The 19,900-nt window shown below is 50.3% G+C and overlaps 1 protein-coding gene across 2 annotated transcripts in view; it reads left to right on the top strand.

The window, feature by feature from the left end:
• CHCHD6 (coiled-coil-helix-coiled-coil-helix domain containing 6) overlaps positions 1–19,900 on the top strand; it is a 239,183-nt gene that overhangs the window by 22,940 nt on the left and 196,343 nt on the right. For both annotated transcript variants that reach the window (XM_032412070.1, XM_032412069.1), the window contains exons 3-4: positions 777–849; positions 3,089–3,233. In XM_032412070.1, the coding sequence (XP_032267961.1) occupies positions 777–849; positions 3,089–3,233 (218 nt within the window). The remainder of the gene's footprint in view (positions 1–776; positions 850–3,088; positions 3,234–19,900) is intronic.

Genomic DNA, 19,900 nt, shown 5'->3' with positions numbered 1-19,900 from the left:
CTTCTACAGTATTTTTGTGCAGTCCTAGATGCTGCTGCTTTAGAAACCTGTGATGGAGGGGGAGGACATTTGGCCAAGGCCACAGAAAAGTGTTGAGCTTTGGCTGAAAGATGGTTCGGGAAGGGTGAAGGCTGTGGAGGAGAGGGGAGTAGCAAAACCTTCAGTGTCACCCAGGTGGTGGAGAGACAAGTAGACTGCGTTTGCTCGGGAATCTCCAAGTTAATGGCCATCAAAAGGTAGCCCTGTAACAACTAAAGAGCCCATTAAGATTAGAGGTGCTGAAGGTCAAGTGATAGATAAAATGTCATTAATTTGAGGCGTTTGCCACATTCAGGGTTAGAAATCTGTAGAATGGGCTCCTAAGGGAAACATTTAAGGAGCTCCCACTGCCAAAACAGAGACCTTGGAGGCTGTCCTTTGAGCATGAAGCAGAGCAGTGGGTTCCTGCAGCCCTTCCGGGCCTGTGTTTGGGAGATGACCTAGAATCCAAGTAGCTGTAGAGTGAGGAGTGATGGATAGGGAACACTGCACTCAAGTAAGTGGCTGTGCCTGCTGCCTGCCCCACACAGTAAGCACTCCTGGTGCAGAATGAGGGAGCAGACGGGGCTTCGGGCTGTGCCTCTCCAGACTGGCTGGATCAACGATGTGTTCTGTGTCTGTCCTTGGGGCACATCCATCCAGGGGGGTGCACTCCTGAGCCCTTTCCCGGATGACTGCCATGCCTTTGTGGATCTTAGGCTGCTGCTGACTGGCCTTTTCTTCTCGTCCCTTTGCAGACTCCAAACTGCCCAGGTCTGAGTATGGTGGTGGCCGGCAGTCTTCCAAGATGGAGGAGGATTTCCTCAAGAGGTAAGCCCAAGTATCCATTCACCCCTGGCCCTGTGCTCTGACCAAACGCTCTCTCCTCACCAGGTACCTCCTCCTTGCCTGAAGGCCCAAGGGTTTGTCTCACATATTTTGTCTTACTGAGATTGCACAGGAATCCTATAGTTTAGGTGGCACTGGTCCTAGTTTAAAAATGAAGAAACACCAGAAGTGGCTTGGGAGGGTTGACTGCTGATGTTCTTAAAAATTCACTTTATTTTTAAATTTTTTTTTACTTTTTAAACATTTTATTTTATCTAAATTCAGTTAATTAACATAGAGTGTATTATTAGTTTCAGAGGTAGAGTTTAGTGATTCATCATTGCATACAACACCCAGTGCTCATTACATCACGTGCCCTCTTTAATGCTCATCACCCAGTTACCCCATCCCACCAAAAATTCACTTTAAAAAGCTAGGACTAAGTAGCTGAATGGCTGGACCTTTTGTGTGTATGCATGCTGGCATATTTTTAGAGATATGGAGAAGAGAAAGAGCCCTCACAATTCTAACGAGTTGCCTACATGGACTGGCTCCAGAGTGTTGGCAACTTCCCGTTGGCACAGGCCACACTCACAGAGAGCTGGCGACACCTCTGAACAGGGACCTCTGTCCCGTCCCCTGAGGCACAGAGGCCCTCAGAATGCAGTGTGCTTCCTGATTGTGCCCGCACTAGTTATGTGACTCTGGAACATCGCTGCATTTCTGTAGGCCTCTGAGAAGGGCATAGCTGGAGTACCTCTTTGATGGGGGTATTGTCCTGATTAAATATGTTAATGCATAGGAAGCACTTAAGCCCAGCACCCGGGAGAGTTCTCAGTGAATGTTAATTGTAGTTGTCATTGACTGACTTCCTCTCTACCCTTTAGGACCCTGGCCTCTGTAACAGAGGACTCAGTGTGGTAGCTTAGGGGGCTCAGTTCAGCCACGGTTGAGTGGCTTCCTCAATTAGGTCAGCCGAGCCGGGTGTGTTCCATAGTCATGGATTGGAGCCCACATTCTAAGAATTTCCCCTCTCTGATCCTAGGAGGCCTCTCCAAGAATAACTAACCTGAACCTTTTTTTTTTTTTGAACTTCTAAATATTTTTAAAATGTTCAACTAACACATGCTAATGAAAGACTTGGGAAATATATAAAATGAAAAAATCACCCATAGATTCAGAATAACTCCTGTTAATATTTTGGAGTGTTTCTTTCAAATGTCTTCTTTCCCCTAGTTGAGGATTATTTTTTTCAAAGTTACATATAATTTTATATCTTGTTATGTTTACATAGTTTTACAATTATTTTCCATTTGTTGCACCTGCTTTATGAACATTTTTATTTCTAAAAGTGTTATTTATTGGTCCTCAATTTTTATTTTATTTTATTTTTTTTTTTAAAGATTTTATTTATTTATTTGACAGAGAGAGACACAGTGAAAGAGGGAACATAAGCAGGGGGAGTGGGAGAAGAAGAAGCAGGCTTCCCGCTGAGCAGGGAGCCCGATGTGGGGCTCGATCCCAGGACTGTGGGATCATGACCTGAGCCACCCAGGCGCCCCGGTCCTCAATTTTTAGATTCAGGCATTGACAAATCTAAGAATATATTGGTCTAATGATGACATACCATTGCACAGTTGTACCATATGTTCTTTAACTTGACCTTGATGTTGGACATTTAAGTTGTTTGCATTTTTCCGCACTATAATAAATAAGTCTTGTAAGAGCATCTTGGTACTAATAACCTTTTTCTGTCTTAAGGATTATTTTACTAGGCAGAATGCCCAGAAATAGGTCAGAGGGTAGGAATACATTCAGGTTGAAGAGTTAAATATTCTAAACAAAAGACTGCTGCCATCTAAACTGTTCAGGCTTTCAAGTGGAGGCAGAAGGCTGTGGGGTTTCCCACCCTGCCTGCCCACTGTGTACCAGGGGCTAGCCCGGGATTGAACCTGTGCCCCGAGAATCTCTCATTTGGCCTATGGCTGTCTGATTCCTCATCTGGTGGTCAGGTCTCCTTCTGTTCCTAATCTGTATTGTCCCAGCTGAGAGCGTATCACTGTATCCCCTTGCCTTGGGGACTATCACTGATGCCTGAGCCTTTCCCGCTGGCCTCAGAGATCCCCTGGCCCACAGGTCCCCATCCCCTGCCAGCTGAAGTGAGTACGCAAACCTTTTCTTGGCTACCTTCTGCCAGTCAGGCCATCTGCATCTGCTTCCCTCCATCTCTCTTCTGGCACAGGTATAAACAGGAGCAGGCCAAGGTCCAGGATGAGCTATTCCAGGTGGTGACGAGGGAAAGAGAGGCAGCCACAAAGCACAGGAGTGCATCCCTGCAGCAGGGGGAGGGCAGTGTTGACCAGGAGAAGCAGAAGTCAACCCAGCTGGTGAGTACAGATCTTCCTGAGCTGGCCTTTTGTGCTCTAGCAGCTTTGGGAGGCAGAGGTTAGGCCCTGGAGCCTGATCTGTCTGAAGCCCTGGGGCCTGGCTCCACCTTTGTGGAAAGGGTGTCTTTCTGGGGGACCAGGGGCTTGATTTCTTATAGCCCTAACTCTACCACTGACTTGCTTTGCTACCTCTGGCCTGTATTTTCAGTTTCTAGAGTGCTAGGTTATATGGTGAGGGCTGGATCATTCAGCAGTCTGGTCCCTCTCTCTGAAAAGTCAGTTTTAAGTGGTATATGTACCAGGAGGGTCTGAAGGGAGAGTACTAGGGGCTTGAGGGCATGCAATAATGAGATGGAGAACACAATTTTTTTTTTTTTTTAATTTTATTTATTTATTTGAGAGAGAGAATGAGAGAGAGAGAGCACATGAGGGAGGGGGAGGGTCAGAGGGAGAAGCAGACTCCCTGCCGAGCAGGGAGCCTGATGCGGGACTCGATCCCAGGACTTCAGGATCATGACCTGAGCCGAAGGCAGTCGCCTAACCAACTGAGCCACCCAGGCACCCTGGAGAACACAATTTTTTAAAGGTAGGCAGCCTGGGTACAAATCCTAGCTCCCTGCTTACTACCTCGGGCCCGTCCTCCAGTGTCTGTGAGCCTTGGTTGAGGATCATGATGTTTGCACATAGGATTGCCCAAGGGATTAGGTGAGATAATAACTGTCCCAGGCTTAGCATGTGCCTGGCAGATTATAAAAACGCACTGTTATCGCTGTTACTGTTATTAATGCATTTAATTGATGGGAGACTATTAGTTAGGATTCTTTCTGCTGTGAGTGAAGGCTTTATGTCGTAATCCCAGAAGTCTAGAAATGCCCCAGGCTTGACTAATTCAGCAGCTCACTGGCGTCATGATCCCCATTCTCCTTCTGCTCTGCCATCTTCAGTGTGCCAGGGTGTCCTCAGGCTAGACATTCCCACAGGTTAATGACAGCTGCCCCTGCACTCCGCCAGGTCTTATGCAGATGGGGACACACCTAGCAGAAGAAGAGAAAACTTTCCCGGAAGTCCCCAGCAGAAGGCCTCTGACATGGCACTGGCCTGAACTGCACTGGGGGCCCATGGCTCAGCCAGTCCTCTGCAGAGGGAACAGGGAGGGCTCCACTGACTGGAGCAGGGGCTCTTTTCTAGTCCCACTGGAGAGGGGGTGGACATCCAGATAGAAGTTGGACTTATAGTAATAATTCTCCCAATTCCATTTCCATGTGGGAAAACCCCCACACAGCCACGAAATTCTCTGACACCAGCTGGGTGTCCTCCAATTCAACTCCCTCCTGAGACTCCACAGGGTAAGGGCTCAGGGCACAAGACTGCCCCCTCCCCACACTTCAGATACCACTCAAGGCCAGGTTGTCACCTGTGCTTCTGGTTGACTGGCTGTGAATCAGAGGTTCCCATGATCCCCTCGTTTGACTGATTTGCTAGAGTGACTCACAGAGCTCAGAGAAATGTTTAACTTACTAAAAGGATTATGAAAGGATTTAACTCAGAAACAGCCAGATGGGAGAGATCCATAGGGCAAGGTATGTGGGGAAAGGGTGCAGAGCTCCCATGTCCTATGCCAACGCGCCACTCCCCCAGAGCCTCTCTGTGCTCGCCTACCTGGAAGCTCTTCAGATCCAGTTGTTTTGGGGTGAAACTGGGGTGAGGCTTCATTACCTAGGCATGACTGATTCAGTCATTGACTACTAGTGATTGAACTCAACCTTCAGCCCCCCTCTCTCCTCCGTGGAGCTCAGGGGTAGGACTGCAAGTTCCAACCCTTCAACCAGTGATTGGCTCCACTGGTAACCAGTCCTCATCCTTCCATGCAGTCCAAAAGTCATCTCATTACCATAAAGAAAGATACCTTTATCCCTCTCATCACTTAGGAAATTCCAAGGGTTTTAGGAGCTCTTTTTTTTTTTTTTTTTAAAGATTTTATTTATTTGACAGAGAGAGACACAGCGAGAGAGGGAACACAAGCAGGGGGAGTGGGAGAGGGAGAAGCAGGCCTCCTGCTGAGCAGGGAGCCCGATGCGGGGCTCAATCCCAGGACTCTGGGATCATGACCTGAGCCGAAGGCAGACGCTTAACCACTGAGCCACCCAGGTGCCCCAGGTTTTAGGAACTCTTAACAGTAAAGACTAAATATTTAGTTCTTATTTAAATCATGATATCACAGCAAGGAATGGGGGCGGGGTGGGGGAGGGAAGAATGGCTGTAGCAGCCTCTAATGTCATCTGCTTCAGAGGCCATGGGTCAGGAGACGAGCAGCAGCCTCGCCCTGCCTTAGGTGGGTGGCCTGGTATACCCTGTGCTGCACAGAAGGAAGTTGCAGACGAGGTGAGATTACCATTTGGGACTGTGCCCTGGGTGGTGGCTGGGAGGAAGGCCTCTGCACAGATGTTGAAAGCTGCCCTGGGTACATAACAGCTGCTAGTTGAACTAGGCCCTCTGGGAAATATGAACAATACATCCTTGTCACCCTTGGGGAAGACAGACTTAAACCAAAAACTTAGAAAAAGGCCACATCGGTTTCAGTAAGCGTGAGGTGGAGGTAAAGATGATATGCTTGGGAATGCAAAGGCAGTGGTGTTAACTGCTGGTGGAAGACATGGCTTTGACCTCAGCCTTGAGCAATATGGCTGGGGCCCCCAGGCTGAGGGAGCAGCTGCGGGGAGATGGGTGGGTATGGAGGAGGTGACAGGACACAGTGAGAGAGGTTAGTGAGGCGTGAAGCCACTTTATAGAAGGCCTTGGGCACCTTGCAGACTTGACCCACAAGATAGCCCTCCGTGACTGAAACCTCGGAAGAGTCCCTGGAGACCATGAGGATGGCGATGATGCGATCTGACTGGTGTTTTTAGAATCCTGTGGCATCCTGGTGAAGAGTCAGTTGGTACAGAGAGAAACTGGGGTGAGGATGTGGTTTTAGGGGCTCTGGCAATTAGTCTCTGCAGGGCAGGTTGTTGTCACCCCTTTTCAGGGAGCCTGACAACCAAGTGGAAAGGACTCTGGTTCTGGAGGTGAAGGGTTAACCAATATGGCATGAGCAAACCCAGCTGGCCACCTGGGACAGTCACCTAGCATGGAAGAGTGCAGCCTACAGGTGTGGTGTTTCTTCCTTCTCACCTGGAACGTGTTAATAACAATGAAAGAAAATTCACAGCTTCCCTTCTTCCACCTGTGAAGAAGGCTGGGTCCTGCTTCCTCAAGACTGTCCTTGGAGGAGAACCTTTACTATCGGGAAGGGACTTAAATGACCTTCACTACAGCTGTGTGGGTTTTCTTTTTTAACAAAGGGCAACTTTAGAATAAAGAAAATAAATCTTTATTTGATCCCCCCTCCCCAAATTTCTGGATGGATAATGCTCTTCTGAACCTGAGTTCTTAGGGAATAGTGAAGCAAGTGACTTCCTTCATTTTGAAAATGTTTATTGACTACTTTTCTGGGTGTTCCCATTTTTTTGACTGTTCAACATCCATCTCTCCACGCAGTTGGTGTCCTGTTTCCTTTTGGGAATTTACCTGGCTCCTGTTGCGTGTTGTCTTGGTGGGATTGCAATCCCAGTGCCCAGCTTCTTTTATGGAAGCCAGATCTCTTCTCTCCCCCTGCCATGGTGTAGCCACACCCAGAGGGCAGCCAGTCAAACCCTCTCTCTGGGGACTTTCGTTCTGAGTGAGTGAAGAGGCCAGGGTAGGACTGTAGCCCAGGCCTGCTCATCAGGATCTTCATGCGGTGAGGCTGTCTTGCTGTCTCCCACACCTCCACGGTACCCGTCGGTTTCCATCTGGTCCTCTGCCTTCTTGAGGACTGAATCGTCTGCTGATGACCCGCAGTCAGCTCTCCTTTGCTTGCGTTAGCTGGAGTTGGTTTCTGTTATTTGGTGCTGTAACAGATGCAAAGAGACACATGAGCCTGGTTTTGAAGGCTTCAGCCAGTCAATGCAAACAGAGAAGGGAAGCCAATTCCAGGCCCTTTCTGTAAGTCAGCAGGGGCGTGAGGCACTCACCTAGATGCTGAGGATGCTGAGTGATACCATAGCCACCCCGCCACTTGGGTTGTTGTGGCTGGCAGGGCCTTTTAGTGGAGATCATTTCAAAACTGTATTTGTGCTTTGGAGGATTTAAATAAAAGGAAAAAGACGGAGGAAGGACCTAACAGAAGCATAGGGAATTTTCTTTCCTCATCCGAGCGTTCCATATGTACAGATTGAAGGAGCCTGCTGGGCAGGGCACTTAAGGCCCTAGTGTTTGGATCACAGCATGTTCTCCTGGCCTTGGGGCCAGGTTGGACCCCGAGGTGGACGTGGCTTGGTCTCTCGCTGTATGAGCTGACTGCCCGCTTCTTCTTGGGGCCGCCTCTGTCTGGCCAGTGTCCTCAAGCCCTGCACCCTTGCACCTGTAGCCTTGTCTGGAGGACTTTTTCCCGAGTGTGCTGAGTGCAGTTTGACATTTAAAGTGCTTTTCTGCCCTCTCTTTGACAATATTGATTTTTTAATCCTCTTCTACGTGAGGGAATGTTTCAGCTCATTATTGGGAAAAGTTAATAAAGCTAATGACAAGGAAAGGTAATAATTTTTGTAACCTACTCCTGATGACAAAAGTGTTTCCATTTCCGATCTAGTGTAGTAGTGGACTGTTTTTGAGTATGTTATGTGTGTTCCCTATTACTTGCAGACTGTAGAGCCCCAGATATAATTGGGGTGAAGGCCCTGTGTTTCAGTGGAGCCTATGTTAGTAAGGTATGCTTTCCTCTGAGTTGGGGCAGGAAGTTTGGAGTCCCAAATGTTCTAGAGAGAAATAAGAACAGAGCGGTTTCTGGGGCTGAGTCTTCTGATGGGCAGAACTTTACTTTAGGGGAGAATGAGATTTATGACCTTGCCTGTTGGGATTCCTGACACATTAGGTATGAGATTGGAGTACACCTGATGGAAAGCAAAAACTTTCATTTTATTTCTTTTTTGGTGAGCAATTATTTTATTATTTTTTCTATATATTCTCTACATGCCTGTTATGTTAGGTACTGGGTTCGTTTCTTGATTTAGTGGAAACAAATGAGAAACAGCTTCTGTTCTTGAAAAGCTCTGTTCATTAGGGGAGGTAAGTATTCTCAGAAGTGACTGGACAGTGTCACGGCCTCAGACCAAAGGGATAGGAAGGCACTAGAGGAGGAAGGAGGTGGTGACAACAGACTCTTCCTGGCAGGGTGGGAAAATCTTCTGAGGGGAGGTGACCCGTGGGCTGGATCTTGAAGACTGAGGAGAGGCTCTCCAGGTGGAGAAGGCTGAAGGATGAAGGATGAAGCCTGAGCAGAGGCCGAGGGCGGGTGGGGACAAGCCGCTTGGCTGCGGTCTAGGGGCATGGGGTGTGGCAGGCAGGTGTGGGCCTGGGATGAAATTCTGCAGGTCTGATGGTGACCTTTGGGGGAGGGTTTTCTTATGCCTCAAAAGAGATGCACAAGAAGAGAGAGCTTTTCTTCTACTGAACCGGGGCCACAGGGAAAGGTCTAAAATGGCAGATGAAGAAGTGGGGACCAAATCCTGCCACTGGCCAGACGTCATATTCAAGTGCTTCTCCACCTGGGTGTGCCTGCCTGACCTAAGGACTTGCACAAGAAGCGTGGCTGTCCTGCTCCGCTCTCCAGTCTGCAGGGGAGGTTTGATCTACTGCGCTTTCTTTTCATTGTTCTGATGCTGGAAGAAGCTGCCACCTTAGCTCTATGAAGTCTGCAATCAGGATTTAAGGAAAATGATGGATTCAGAAGTTTTTGAGTTGTAATTTTCTGAAATCCTGAGTGAGATAGGTTACAGCTATAGCCTTTCTTCCTAGTTCTCCCCTCCTACATCTTCGTAAGTCTCATTCCTCAGATTATAAGCTCCTCAAGGAGAGGAACTGTGGTCTTCTCAGTAGCACTCAGTAAATTATAGATGTGCATGGATGGTTAGGGAATCATGGCTAGCTAGAGCTCCAGTGGCTGAGGGGTGTGGGGCAGTGCCTCCTGCTTCGGAGACTTTTTTTTTTTTTAAGATTTTATTTATTTATTTGAGAGAGAGAGATATGGAGAGAGAGAGTGAGTGAGCACAAGCAGAGGCAGAGGGAGCAGCAGGCTCCCTGCTGAGCACAGAGCCCGACTTGGGGCTCGATCCCAGGACCCTGAGATCACAACCTGAGCCGAAGTCAGATGCTTAACAGACTGAGCCACCCAGGCGCCCTGGAGACTTCTGTACAGCAGTCCTTGTTTGGCTCCTGGAAGCCTCCTCACTGTGTCTCGTTGCGAATAGGTGGAAGCATGTACCCAGGTCAGCCTTCCCTGGATAGCAGTTCATAGGTCTGACCTTTTCAAATGATAAAACAAAGCAAAACAAAACAAAACAGCCTTTCACTATGATGACGTCTTGGAGTCAGCTAGTTTACATGACTCCTAGTCAGAGACTTACACACTTGGGGTTTAACTTGCATGGAAGAAGGCAGTGGCTGGGCCTGGTGGCTCAGGCCGGGGGTCAGGAAGTTCTCTACTTGACACGCAGCTGAGGAGGCCTGACACCTGGGGGCAGCTGTTTGGCATGGCTGTTTGTTTCAGAACATTAGTAGCCTAGGGACTCTAGTGGCCTTGTCCTTATGCCTCCTCCAATTTGAGCTACAGAGATCTTGAATTCCTTTGGAGATGGATTTTTCAGCACCTAGATGGCTGGTAAAATCCATAATCTGAAAAAAAAAACAAAACGAGTCTGCCATCCATAGCCCCTTTCTTTACTTCCCTAAATATTGCTGTTTTATTATCTTTTTTCTTTTCAAGATTAGATCAGGGGTTGACAAACTTTCTCTGTAAAGAGCCATATAGTAAATATTTTAGACTTTGCAGGGCCACATTTGGTCTCTGTCACACATTCTTTGTTGTTGTTGTTTTTACAGCTCTAAAAAATGTAAAAACACATTCTTCCTCAGAGGTCATACGGAAAGCGGCTGTAGGTTGGATTTGATGGGTGAGCTGTAGTTTGCTGACCTCTGGACTAGATAGTCCAGCTCCAGAGACTGTAATTGTTTGAGTCTCTCTGAGTCACCAGGTGCCTCAAGCAGCTGGGGGGCAGTGGTGCTGACGGGAATCCTAGCTCCTCAGTGGTTTTTATTCCTGTGAGAAGTTTCACGGCACAGTGGTACCTGATTGCCTCAGTCTTCTGGTGGGTAAAATGAGGACTTTTCTGGGGATAGCCCAGGGGGCAGTTTGGGAAGAGTCATGAACTTCCACTTTAACTCCTGATTCTTTTTTTACATTTGACATTTTTTAGAGTTTCCATTTCTCTGCTGAAATTCCCCATCATTTACACATGTTGTCCACCTTTTCCTGTGGATCCTCTAAACCTCTTTATCATAATTATCTAAAGTCTCTGATAATTCTGACATCTGGGTCATCTCTGAGTTTGGTTCAGTTCATTATTTCCTCTTTCGATGATGGGTCCCATTTTCCTACAGCTTCATGTGCCTTATGATTGATACTGGATATCATGTGTAGAAGAACGCTAGAGGCTAAGGAAAATAGTGCTCATGCCCAGAACCGGCCATCTTCTTCTTTTGACAGGTCATGGTGTGGGAGGGTGGGTACATCTTGTCTGTACTTGAGCAGGACGTGGGCTCTTTTGGTGCTTTGGCTTCAGACTGAGGGTCGGACCCAAACCTTCTGTTCAGCAGGACTTGGGATCTGAGCTCTGCAGGGTTTGTCTGTGCCGTCCTACTTTCCCATCAGACTTGTGGGAGGCCCTGCTTATCTTGTCCTGGGAGTGCTTCCTTGCACCTTCTCCAGCTGCCGGTGGCTCCTGGGTGGTGCTCAGTGTAGGGCCTGGAGTACCATGGGCTTCTCTCCATCTTCTGCTGGGCTTTCACATGTCCACTGGCGCCATGCACCTGCACCTCAGGAGACCAAACAATATAGGTCTCGAGGAAGAGGCTCGTAACTGATGCCACATTTATTTCATACTTCCCTTTGGTCATCATCACTTTAAAGCACACTTCACACCCCAGGGAAAATGAGAAGGGCAAAGTCAAATGATTGATTTTGTTCCCTCTCTGAATGTCCGGGCCCATGTGACTATTGTTGTATGGGGCCAGTCCTTCCACAGGGCAGGCTGGCTCTCTACAAGGTACAGAGGACATTCCACACAGCTGACTGCCACCATACCTCATTTGCAGCCACACTTACTCAAAGAGCAACGGTGGGTGCATTCAGTTTCTTAGAGAATCAGAATAATTGTTTGGAAGGGGTACTGAGGCTGCCTCGGTTCCTACTTTCCTTATTAAGGTCAAAGTTAAAATTACGTGGCCTTGTGGCCATATGGTAGGATAATTTTTAGAGATAGGAAAACTACAGATAGGCTAGTTATGAAAACTGGTTCAACCATATTTTTAGCTGATTACATACCAAAAAAGGAACTTTGGCTTTATTTCTCTTATATTTTATATAAACTGGGGATGGGGAGGGCATAAAAACCATTCAGGGACTAAGAGCCTGGCACCCAAGTGCAGGGATGGCCCCCAGTACACCAGGACTGGATCACGACGCTGTGGGTAGTTGTGAGGATTGACCCATGGAGCCATTGGTGTGAGATGCCTCGCACCCAGGAGCTCCAGGAATTGGGCACGTTGTTCTGGGCTAGTGAAGCTGACAGAACTGTACCCAGATGAGCCCATCACTGGGGTTCCTTCACTCCTCTGTGCTGTTTCCTTCCTGGGGTAGAAATGGGGGTAGACAGGGTTGTGCGTTGTTGGGCAAGTTATACCTCCTTCCCCTCTTCTCCACTTCCATCCATGGACTCTTGACAAAGGGTTGATGTGAACTGATTTCTAGAACAAATCAGTCCTTCAGGCTTCTGACCAGTCCTTTGGAGAGACCGGCTGCAGTAGTGTGGAGGCGGGTGGGGGGGGGGGGGGGCTCACAGAAACACCTCATTTGTGGGCAGATGCTTTGGGGTTTTCCACCTGTGTGGTATGGGTATCGAGGGCCCTCCCACTCAGCCTCGTCCCTGGCTGCCATTTACCTGCAGCACTTTGCTCTTGGTCCATCTCCCTGCCTGACTTCCCCACCTGCTGTGTGTCAGGATCACCCGGGAACTTGGCAAAGATACACATAATTGGATCTTAGGCCAGAAATGACTGGATTAGACTCTTTGTCTCTGTGACCCTGGAATCTGTATTTTGAGCAGCCCCACCTGATGCAGGCCCAAAGCTGGCTCCTGGACTGATGTTGCAAGCCAGGGACCCCACAGTGGTTCTGCCCCTTTTGCTGTTTGGGCCCCTGAGGGATGTGTAGTATTCCCACTGGTGATGTGGCTCCCCATGGTACTCGAGGGCAGAGGCTGTGCTATTTGAAATGTGCACCAGGCCCCCATCCCCGATGCAACTCACTACCTACGTGGGTGCCTTTGTCAGACCTCTTGGCCTCAAAATAAAGCAGGAGCTCTTTGCTGAGGATAGCTAGGAAAGCGCTCTCTACTGGTACCGTGCCCTGGGAAGGGTCAGGCAAGCTGGGCTTGGTATTGTGGGGGACAGGTGGTAAGAAACTGTTGTCAGAGCGGGCAGTGCCTACTTCAGGACATGAGTGAGGTCCAGTGGCACGTGGCGGACTCCTGGCAGTAATGTGCACTGTGTGAGAGAGCTCAGACCCCTAGTTCCTTGTAGCAGCAGCCCATGTGCTATTTGAGGCATGTGGCAAGAACAGAAAGAAACCTTCTCAAGGCATTTAGACTCCCTCGCTGGCCTGTGCACGGGAGGGCTACTACGGTCTAGTTGCTTCTCAGGTCCCTGGGACATGCCTCCAGAGTGAGCCCAATGGACCTGAGAGGGTTGAGCTCTGGGCATTACCCCTGGGAAGCTTGTTAGGCTCCTGTTTCCTGTCCACCTCATTAGATGCATTGTGATGGTGTCCTTGGGCTGGAAAAGTCCTGTTTTTCCCTCAGCTCTTTCACACATTTTGAAGCACCAGGAAGATGGTGGTTACCCTGGCAGTGGGGAGCTGGAGGACTGGGGTGAGGGCAGGTGTGGTGAGGTGGGATTGAGAGGGGCCAAAGGGAACGGGGGGCTGGTCTGGACAAGGTCACCAGGGTGGTGCCAGCTGAGCAAGGTGATGGTGAATAGCAGTTGCTAGCTGTTTGGATCTTAGCAGAAGGTGGAAGGTGTGTGGACTCCTTCTCTTTAAAGAAAGCTGTTGCTCTGTGCACTTCTCAGAGTAAAATGCAGGGATTTCAGAATTTGTTCCAGAATGGCCCTCCTGTGGGAAGGGAGATCCCAACACTTTGGGATAGTGAAAGATGTGCATTTAGCCCTCTTATTTAAGAGGCTGGAATTCCAAGTGGGTTTCACAGCCTGGGTTGATTAGGATTTCGTGCAGCTTCCTCCCCTTCACCACCTCACGGATCTGCAGATGCCTTTAGTTTTCCCTTCCTGGCTCTGGTGCGGAGCTCAGGTGACCTCTGCTGTGTGCTGACAGAAGCTGGAAATCCTCATTAGCTGCTAACTTTGTTATGCAAATGGCTGATTGCGGTTCCATTCCTGGTGTCATTGCTTCTAATTAGCAGATCGCATGTCTACGAAAATGTCTCTTAGCACCAGGGATGCTAAAGAGGCTGACAGCTGGGGCTGGGATCTGGAGAGCATTGTGAAAGAAGCTTTTTCTCTTAAGTCTCTTGAGGGACTCTGCTGCCGACCTCAGCCAGGATCCTTGGCCTCTGTGTGCCTGATGGGTCCCAAGGGGTCTGAGCCGCAGACTTCTTTGGAAAAACCCAGCAGCAGCGGGGTGAGGGAGTGGTCGTGACCTGAGCCATCTGACCGGCATCACAGCAGCCGGTGACGCCTTACTCACCTACCGCTTTGTGTCTTGTGGGAAGCCCGGGGCCTAGCTGAGAGGTTAGGGCTTTTGTGTTTTGAGCAGGTCTTGTGCACTGTAGGTAAGCCTAAAATTGTAGGGAAACCTGACTTGAGAACTGGGGCAGGAGTTGGAGAGTGTTGTGCTGGCCGTCCTGGCCTCGGAGAGGATGCCGGCCGTCAGGGACAGTGGTGCTCAGCAGTGGCGCCTGCTGTTTGTGCCTGCTCTGTGCCCATCCCATTCCTCTTCTTCTGGAAGCAGTGCCCACCACCCCTGCCACTCGCTTCGTGCCTGTGGATCAAGTGGGGCTGGCCCTACAGCCCTAACTGATCTTGGCAGCAATATGTTTTCTTTTTCTGTCCTGCTTGAGTGAAATTGGGCTGGTGCCTGCCCACTTCCATGCATGCCTCTAGGATGCCAGCAGGGCTGTGGAGAGGGGAGGGTCATGGTTTATTTTAAGTCTGTTTATGTGGTTTATTCACATAGTCTTTGGGGGAGCTACCATTCTGCCTTTTCCTTTTTCTGAAAAAATGTTTTAGATTTGTCAATTAAGCAGATTGTGTTTGTCCCCTTAGGTAGACACCACTGCTGGCTACTGTCAAGGTAAAGAGTTGGAAAGGGATTATTTGGCTGACAAACATCAACAAGTGTCTCAGACATTTTCCCCTTACCTCTGTGTCCACTCAGTGGCTGGGTGAGGTCCCTATCTCGTGTGTCTGGCCTACAAGATTCGGGCTCTTAGAGCAGCATGTGCACGAATCAGGAGCAGCTTGGGCTGTAACAGAAGCCCAGGTGGCAGTGGCGTAAACAGTGGGGGTGTGTTTATTTGGTGAATAAGAAGTCTGGGGGCAGACAGCTCAGGCGGGTCCGGTAGCGCAGTGCATCAGGAGAGATCCATTGATCTTCTTTCCTTTTGAGCCACCATTCTCAATGCAGCTCTCCTCATGGCCTCAGGATGGCTACTGTGCCTCCAGACATCTCATTTGTTTTCCAGTCAGGAAGAGGGAAGACCCAAAAGCCTTTTCTTTTTTTTTTTTTTTTTTTTTTAAGATTTTATTTATTCATTTGAGACACAGAGAGAGAGAGAGAGCATGAGCAGGGAGAGAGGCAGAGGGAGAGGGAGAAACAGGCTCCCCGCTGAGCCAGGAGCCCGATGTGGGACTCGATCCCAGGACCCTGGGATCATGACCTGAGCCGAAGGCAGACGCTTAACCATCTGAGCCACCCAGGCGCCCCGCAAAAGCCTTTTCTGACTCAAGTTTTGTTTTGTGTAGGAGAGATACCCTCTTTAGGGACTTTCACCAACACAACCATGTCACAGGGCTACCTCTGGCTAAAAGGGAAGCTGGGATAGTGAGTGATTTTAACCGGGGATCTGACCGCCCCCCAAAAGCAGGTCTGTTTTTAAAGAAGGGGCTGAGTGCTGGTCAGGTGGCAAGCAGCATCTTCTGTAGCACGGCAGTGTAGAAGGAGCCCTGCTGCTGGACTTGTTAGCCCTGGACACAGATTCACCAGGTACTCCCACTGTGATCTTGGATGCCTTCTGTAACCTCCACAAGCCTCAGTTTCCTTGCGTGTCAACTGGCAAACATCCAGAGTCGTAAGGATGATTTAGTGACATGGTGGAAGCCAAGCACCCAGCACGCTGGCTGGCAGGCAGAAGGCAGTCCCTGCATTCTTGTCTTTGCGTCATGCCGAGCTCCCCCAAATGCAGGAGAGGAGAAGTTCAGCAGGTGACGAATCTGAGGGTGGAAGTGGGGGCTGACTCCACCGTGGCAGAGACGGGATGCTACAGAGGGCAGGTGGGATGGCGGTCGCTGGGTGTTGCCTTTCTGGCCCTCCCTCCCTGGAGCGGGCATCATTTGTCAGAAGCACCTGTGGTGCTCCTTCATTCTAAAGCAGACCCTCCAAATCCCACTGGGCAGTGTCTCCAGCCTCCCAAGGTTAGTCTCAGCTTCCCGTGCCTGCGCTCTCCTGGTGGGTGTTCTCACCAATGCCCAGGCTGGAGTGTTTTCATGGCCCTGGGCTCTGGTGAGGCTGAGGGGAGGGGCCCACTTGCAGGCATTCTGAGCGGAGCCAGCGCACCCACACTCTTGGCGGCACTCCCTCCTGCCTTGCTCAGTTCCCACAGGCTTTCTCCGGGGGCTTCTGGAGCCCTGTTCTCCGCTAGGACTGGGGTGGTCAGGGAGGGCAGCTAAGGGGGATGCCAAGCAGAGCATCTCTGTGTTTGAGGCCCTTGTACTGTGTGTACCCTGCCACGCAGCTCTGGTACCACTGGGCTGACTGCACTAGGAAGGCCTCTTGGAGGAGGGGTCTGCTCCTGCTCTTTGCCCCCCAGTGGGCTCGCACAGTGCAGGCACCCATCCCCCCGTGACTCCTGCTGGCTCTGTCCACTCTCGTGCCCTTCCCAACACACACGTCCCTCCGTGGATTCGTCTCTTCATATGCGGTCCTAAGTGCTCCCTGCCGCCCTAGTGCCCTTCCCTGCCTCGCTGGTCCGCTCTCTCGCCTCCGCACCTGCACACCCTGTGAGCCACGGCAGGAGGTGTGCTAGAGCACGCAGGGCAGGATCAGCTCAAGAGCCTCTGTTCTTGGGGCTCCCGAGTGTCAGACAATGTGGAACATGGGGCCCATTCTCTAGTTGACTGCTCGGACATGATGTCGGCCCCTTATCTTCCCGCTGACACACACTGGACATTAATAGAAATACATTGCCACGGCACACGTGTGGAATTTCAAGCAGCCGCCTGGGCTGGCGCCTTCCATAGCCTATTGTGTGCTTAACCTCTTCCGAAGAGGTTTTTGATGAGAAATGAGTAAGACTGTTAACTCTCGGCAGCTGGGTATGTGGCAGGTTTTCTTTCTTCTTCTTTTTTTTTTTTTTGCTTTTCCCCTTCTTGATTCTCTGCAGTGCTTCCTTAATCTTTGCTCTAGAGGGGTGGGCTTTGCCGCCTCAGGATTTTGTATTTAATCCACTGCTGCTTGAGCCGGGCTCTTCTGGCACTGATGGGAGCAGCCTTGGTGGTGGTGCAGGGGGCGTAAAAGTGGGACCGCGGGATCTTCCCCACAGCCTGGGTTGTTTGGCCCAAGTTTCTCCCTCTGGCCCTAGTCCCCGGGGAAGCTCCTTTATGGCTGAATGGGGCCATTGGGACGCCTGGCTTCTCTTCTGAGATGCTCTAAGCTTTTAGAGTCATTTTTTCCCCCTTTATCTCATCTCCTTATTTTTCCTCAAGAGCTGCCAGTGATGCCTCAGTTTTCCTGACTGGCATCTGAAATCCTGGAGAAGAATGACTCACTCAGAAGCCCTGGGTCTTCAGGTGGCCAGGCGTGGTCAGTCGGGGTTGGCATGTCATCAGAGTGGTCCAGAGGTATTGTAAGAGGGATTCTCGATTGCTTACTGTGTGGGATAGCTTCGTACACCTTCAGTTTCCCCAGCTGCAAAGTGGAGGCTCTCATAGGCTTCATGTGGGGTTTAGATGAGATAATGCTTTAGCGTCTAGGAAAGTGTCTGCGCTGTAGTAGGTCCACAACAAAACTCACCTCAACATTTTCTTGTGGCCTAAGGCTGAAGAGCATTCCTTGCCAGCAGTTTCCAGATCACGTGTCTCTGTCTTCTACTATGGCTGTTGTTCTGTTGATATGTCCTCCTACATCAGACACCTGCTTCTTTTTTTTTTTTTTTTTTTTAAAGATTTTATTTATTTATTTGACAAAGAGAGACAGCGAGAGCAGGAACACAAGCAGGGGGGTGGGAGAAGCGGGCTTCCTGCCGAGCAGGGAGCCCGATGTGGGACTCGATCCCAGGACCCTGGGATCATGACCTGAGCCGAAGGCAGACGCTTAACGACTGAGCCACCCAGGCGCCCCAGACGCCTGCTTCTTAACTCTCCCTTCTCTCTTTTCCCCAGAACCCATTCTTGGCTTTCCCTGGTCCTTGTCTTCACCCCCATCTCCCGGCCCCAGGCATCTCCCTGCCCTGCAGGATTGGTACTGACACTGCTTACAGCCAGCATCTCCTTCCCTTGGTCCTCGTGTCCTTCCTCCATGCCCTCTTTGCTAGACTCCAGCCATGGGCACACCCCTTCACATGCCTCTCTGAGCCTGGGCCTGGGCTCCTGAGGGCCACCCCGGGAAGTCCCACACCGGGCTGCTGGCTCATCCCCCTTTCACCCTTTCTGGGTGGCTGCTGTGGTGTTCTGCCCTGCACCCGTCCTAGGCCGTGTCCACACTCACTCGTTGGGCCCAGCTTGGCTTTCTCTGTCCCTGCCTTGCCACCCTCTTCCCCATCCTCTTGCAAGGGGCCTTACCTGCTGCGGCCTGGGTCTCGCCCTCCTGTCCCCGTGGAGTTTGCTCTGGTTCCTTCCCTTTCCCACTCCCCATGCTCAGCTCCTCCCTGTCTGAAACCAGCACCTTTCCCCAGCAGCCTCTCTGGGTGCAGCCTTGCTCTCCCTTTCCCTTATCATCCTGTTTTGAAATCAGCAGTAAAATTGTAATCTCGCTTCTCCAACTCATTCAATTTGGTCTTTGCTTTTTTAATAGGTTGTTCTCAGAAACTACTCTGTCTTTTTTCCAAGAAATCAGATGACTTCCTTCACATTTGCTCTAGGGGGTATTGGATGCTAAAGAGCCCCCCTGCCTTTGAACTCTCACTTTTGTGAACCTCTGTGCCTCCCTTTCCATCTGTGTAACACGCGTTCCCCAAAGGGTGCTGTTGCCCATCCTGGGTTGGGTCTGACATGACACGGTCGAGGGCCTGCTGGAGCCTGCAGTCCACTTGGAGAGAAAGACATTCAACGAGGAAACACTCACTGAACTACAGAGAGAAGTGTGATGCTGCTAAAGAACAAGGTATTTAGAGAGAAACAGTAGGGACCTAATTTACATGGAAGTTTGCAAAGGCTTCTCTGAGGAGCAGACCTTTGAGCCAAGACCTAGAGGAATGATGGGAATTAAAAAAAGAATAGGGAGGAGGACACCCCAGTCGGGGGGAGGCACATGGTCAGGGGCCTGGGGTGGGAGGGAGCTCAGTGAGGCAGAGGAGCTGGAGGCGGGGAGGGGTGGGGGTGATGGAGGGTCTTGTAGGCACCGTAGGAAGTTCGGGTCAGAGGCAGAAGGGAGCCTGTGACTAGTTCTTATGAATGTTCTGTGTGTGGTGGCTTAGAGCAGGCGAGAACAGAGGCAGGAGTCCTGAGAGGTCATGGTGACCCAAAGGACAGCGACCGCGAGCGGGTGGGGAGAATTGCACAGAGAAAGAGGTATGTGGGTGAAGAAGAAGGAAGTGTCAGGCATGATTTCTCGGACTTCTGGTTTGAGGTGCCATTTGCTGACAGGGGTGTGCCTAGGGGAATACATCTTCTCTGGCCTCCCTGCCTCTATCCTATTCCCAGATGGATGTGCGGTCCACAGATGGTCCTAATGTCAGGGCAGAGACTGAGCTGGTGTAACAAAGAAGCCCCCCAATACATGTATTCCTCTTTCTTGTAACAGTACAGAGGTGCATGGGTAGTCCACGGCTGCTGGGGGCTCAGCCAGCCTCAGCACCTGTGGGTTCGAGGTGCTTGCTCCAGTTTTCGTGCTTCCCAGCCCATGGGAAAGTGAAGGGGCCAAGCGGGCCCATGCCCGCTCAATCATTTAAGGGCAAGACCTGGATGCTGTTTCTGGACATATCTTATTGCCAGAAAGCAGTCACATGGCCGCACCTAGCTACCGGTTGCCTAGGAAATGTAGTCTAGCTGGGAGCCCCACTGAAATGCTACTAGCCTAGAGGAAGGGA

Source organism: Phoca vitulina, unplaced genomic scaffold (assembly GCF_004348235.1).
Source record: "Phoca vitulina isolate PV1807 unplaced genomic scaffold, GSC_HSeal_1.0 scaffold13, whole genome shotgun sequence".
In the NCBI taxonomy this organism is placed as follows: domain Eukaryota; kingdom Metazoa; phylum Chordata; class Mammalia; order Carnivora; family Phocidae; genus Phoca; species Phoca vitulina.
This window is presented reverse-complemented; position numbering and strand designations above follow the sequence as displayed.